Source organism: Pelophylax lessonae, assembly GCF_965119305.1.
Source record: "Pelophylax lessonae genome assembly, chromosome: 12".
In the NCBI taxonomy this organism is placed as follows: domain Eukaryota; kingdom Metazoa; phylum Chordata; class Amphibia; order Anura; family Ranidae; genus Pelophylax; species Pelophylax lessonae.
Genome location: NC_138779.1, coordinates 200,806,928 through 200,810,423, shown reverse-complemented (window position 1 = coordinate 200,810,423; position 3,496 = coordinate 200,806,928). Strand labels below are relative to the sequence as shown.

Below are 3,496 nucleotides of genomic sequence, written 5' to 3'. Positions count from 1 at the left end.
CGCAAATTCCATTAAAGTAACGCAATGCCGTATCACAAAAAATAGCATGATGGTAGGACAAGGTCATCTAGAGCCCAGGGCAAACATGGCAAACTGCAACCCCCCCCCCCCCACCCCACACCCCCACACACAATTCTCAAGATGTATGAGCATTATGTGTCAGCAAAAATCTCCCCACAAATACTGCTGAAGATCTGCATTCTTACCTCTATGCATAAATTCCCCCTCCTCCCAGTACAAATCCGCCCCCCTGCTGAAATCCCCCCTCTCAGCACAAATCTTTGCCCCCCCTATCCGTCAAATCCCCCCCAGTTTAAATGCCCCCCCTCAAAAAAATTCACCCTTCCTAGCACAAATCCCCTACCTCTAAAATGTCCTTTCTTAGTACAACTTCTTCCCCCTCTCCCTCCCAGCACAAACTCCCCCAAATCGCTCCTTTTAGCACAAATCTTTTATCTCTTAGCACCCCCCCCCCAGAGCAATACTTACCCCTTGATGCCCCCAAATGTCCCCTTTCAACACAAATCCCCTTGCCCCACCACCTTTCGGTTCCCCCCCCACCTCACATGATACCACAGTGCCCAGGTTAGCCGTCACTCCTGCCCACCCCTTGTCCCGGCCCTGGTGATTAACTACTAGTAATTATCTTCTAAAAATTAGTATTAAAACTTGCTCTGCAGATTATAACTTTTAAGTTCAAAAGAATCATATGTAAGGCTCCCTTCACATCTTGGCGTCCCGGATTGCAGGCAGAATCGCGGCGAATCCTGGCAAATCGTGGGACGCCCGTGCGATCCCTGTCACTTCCAATGGCACCCCAAACGTGGCATAATTTTACCGCGATAGTCACCCAGCGAATCGTGGCAAGATCGCGCCACATTTAGGGTCTATTGGAAGTGATCCGAAATCACGGCAAATCGTGGAACGCCCGTGCGATCCCTGTCACTTCCAATGGAACCCCAAACGTGGCATGAGTTTGCCACGATAGTCGCCTAGTGAATCGTGGCAGGTTTGTGCCACATTTAGGGTCTATTTGAAGTGATCCCGAATCACGGCAAATCGTGGGACGCCTGTGCGAACCCTGTCACTTCCAATGGCACCCCAAACGTGGCATAATTTTGCAGCGATAGTTGCCCAGCGAATCGTGGCAAAATCGCGCCACATTTAGGGTCTATTGGAAGTGATCCCGAATCATAGCAAATCGTGGGATGACCGTGCGATCCCTGTCACTTCCAATGGCACCGCAACGTGGCATGATTTTGCTGCGATAGTCGCCCAGCGAATTGTGGCAAGTTTGCGCCACATTTAGGGTCTATTGGAAGTAATCCCAAATTACAGCAAATCCTGGGATGCCCGTGCGATCCCTGTCACTTCGATTGGCACCCCAATCGTGGCATGATTTTTCCGCGATGGTCGCCCAGCGAATCGTGGCAAGTTTGCGCCACATTTAGGGTCTATTAGAAGTAATCCCAAATCATGACAAATCATGGGGTGCCCATGGGATCCCTGTCACTTCCAATGGCACCCCAAACATGGCATTATTTTGCCACGATAGTCACCCAGCAAATCGTTGCAAAATCGCGCCACATTTAGGGTCTATTGGAAGTGATCCGGGATCCTGGCAAATCATGGGACGCCCGTGCGATCCCTGTCACTTACAATGGCACCCCAAACGTGGCATGATTTTTCTGCGATAGTCGCCCAGCGAATCGTGGCAAAGTCCCGCCACAGTTAGGGCCTATTGGAAGTGATCCCAAATCATGGCAAATCGTGGGATGCCCGTGCAATCGCTGTCACTTCCAATGGCACCCCAGACATGGCATGATTTTGCCGCAATAGTCGCCCAGCGAATCGTGGCAAGATTGCGCCACATTTAGGGTCTATTGGAAGTGATCCAGAATCACAGCAAAATCATGGGACGCATTTGCGATCCCTGTCACTTCCAATGGCACCCCAAATGTGGCATGATTTTGCCACGATAGTCGCCCTGCGAATCGTGGCAAATTCGTGCCACATTTAGAGTCTATTGAAAGTGACAGAGTTTGCACAGGCGTCCCACAATTTGCTGTGATTCGGGATCGCAGGCAGAATCGAGGCAATTCTGTCCACGATGACCTGGGATGCCAAGATGTGAACGGAGCCTAACAGTTGTATGTGAACCTTGTGTCAAAGTTGTGTAAATCTTGGGTGTAAACATTGGTAAATTAACTCATCAATTTGCTTGCCCTTTAACACTTTCTTATTTTATTTTTTTTAATAGGAGTACATCTAGAATTCGGCTCAAGCTGCAGAAAAACAAAAGAATACAATGTATTCCGAATCCTCATATGAGCTTGCATACACTATCACAAAAGTAACAACTATCAGTTGTTACATTTTCACCTTTATTGTGGGAGTCATTGGAAACGGTTTGGTCATTTGGATTGCCGGCTGCAGAATGAAGACCGTCAGTGCGATCTGGTTTCTCAATTTGGCGATTGCTGACTTTTTGTGCTGTATCTCTCTCCCGGTGCGTATAGCCGAGTGGCTCTTATTGGATCATGACGAAGTTCGTTTACCCATTATCTATTTTAACGTTACCATGCTGCACATAAACTCTTTTACCAGTGTTGGTTTCTTAACAGTCATCAGTATTGACCGATTTGTGACCATTTTTTGGCCAATTTGGGCAAAAATACATAAAACGCGTGGGAGAGCTGTAGCTGCTTCTCTTGTTCTTTGGGTCTTGTGTTTTGCACTAGTGGTCCTGCAAATATATATATTCCCTAATGAAATTCATACGTTTTTTGCCGCTGTCCCAGAGCCCCGAAACCTAAAAGATTACGATGTACGTAAGCATGGGGACCCATCGTATGAATCTTTTAAAAAAGATTTCATGATCTCTCGAAGTCTTGTCATGTTTGCATTGCCTTTTGCCATAATCCTTATCTGCTATGGTTTAATTATCTTCAAATTGCATACTGGTAAATATAAACGGCCGCAGGAATTTCAGAGGACTTTCAAGATTATCGCAGCTGCTGTAGGGGCCTTTTTTGGCTGTTGGTGCCCCTACAATGTGTGGCCAATTATAGCAAAGCGGACCAATACCCGACATTTGCATCTAGACTTGACCGTGAGCTCTCTTTGCATTTGCCTGGTGACGGTCAGCTGTTGCCTGAATCCAATTCTTTATTCCTTGTTAAGTAAAAAGCGAAGCCAGGATTCAAGAACTTCCATCAAAATTAGAATGCAAAACGCAATGAGTGACTTTAAATAAACTTAAAATAAAATTGCATTGTAAATACTGCTGCATTCAGTTTCTATTTGGACTGAAGCTTCTGTATACAATTATGTAAATTTCAGAACCACTTTCAGAATTGTATAAGGCCCCTTTCACACAGACGGACCGTTCAGATCCGCCTGTCCGTTTTTCAGGCGGATCTGAACGGATGCCCCATGCATCTCTATGGGGCATCGGATCAGGGGCGTAACTACAGGGGTTGCAATTGCAACCGGG

The 3,496-nt window shown here is 46.8% G+C and overlaps 1 protein-coding gene across 1 annotated transcript; it reads left to right on the top strand.

The window, feature by feature from the left end:
- Positions 1 to 2,276: 2,276 nt before the first annotated feature.
- LOC309568977 (C3a anaphylatoxin chemotactic receptor-like) lies at positions 2,277 to 3,256 on the top strand (the record flags this gene model as incomplete). Its single annotated transcript, XM_082274741.1, has 1 exon — positions 2,277 to 3,256. Exon 1 carries the CDS (start codon positions 2,309 to 2,311, stop codon positions 3,254 to 3,256), a length of 948 nt encoding a protein of 315 aa, XP_082130867.1. The 5' UTR covers positions 2,277 to 2,308.
- Positions 3,257 to 3,496: the final 240 nt, after the last annotated feature.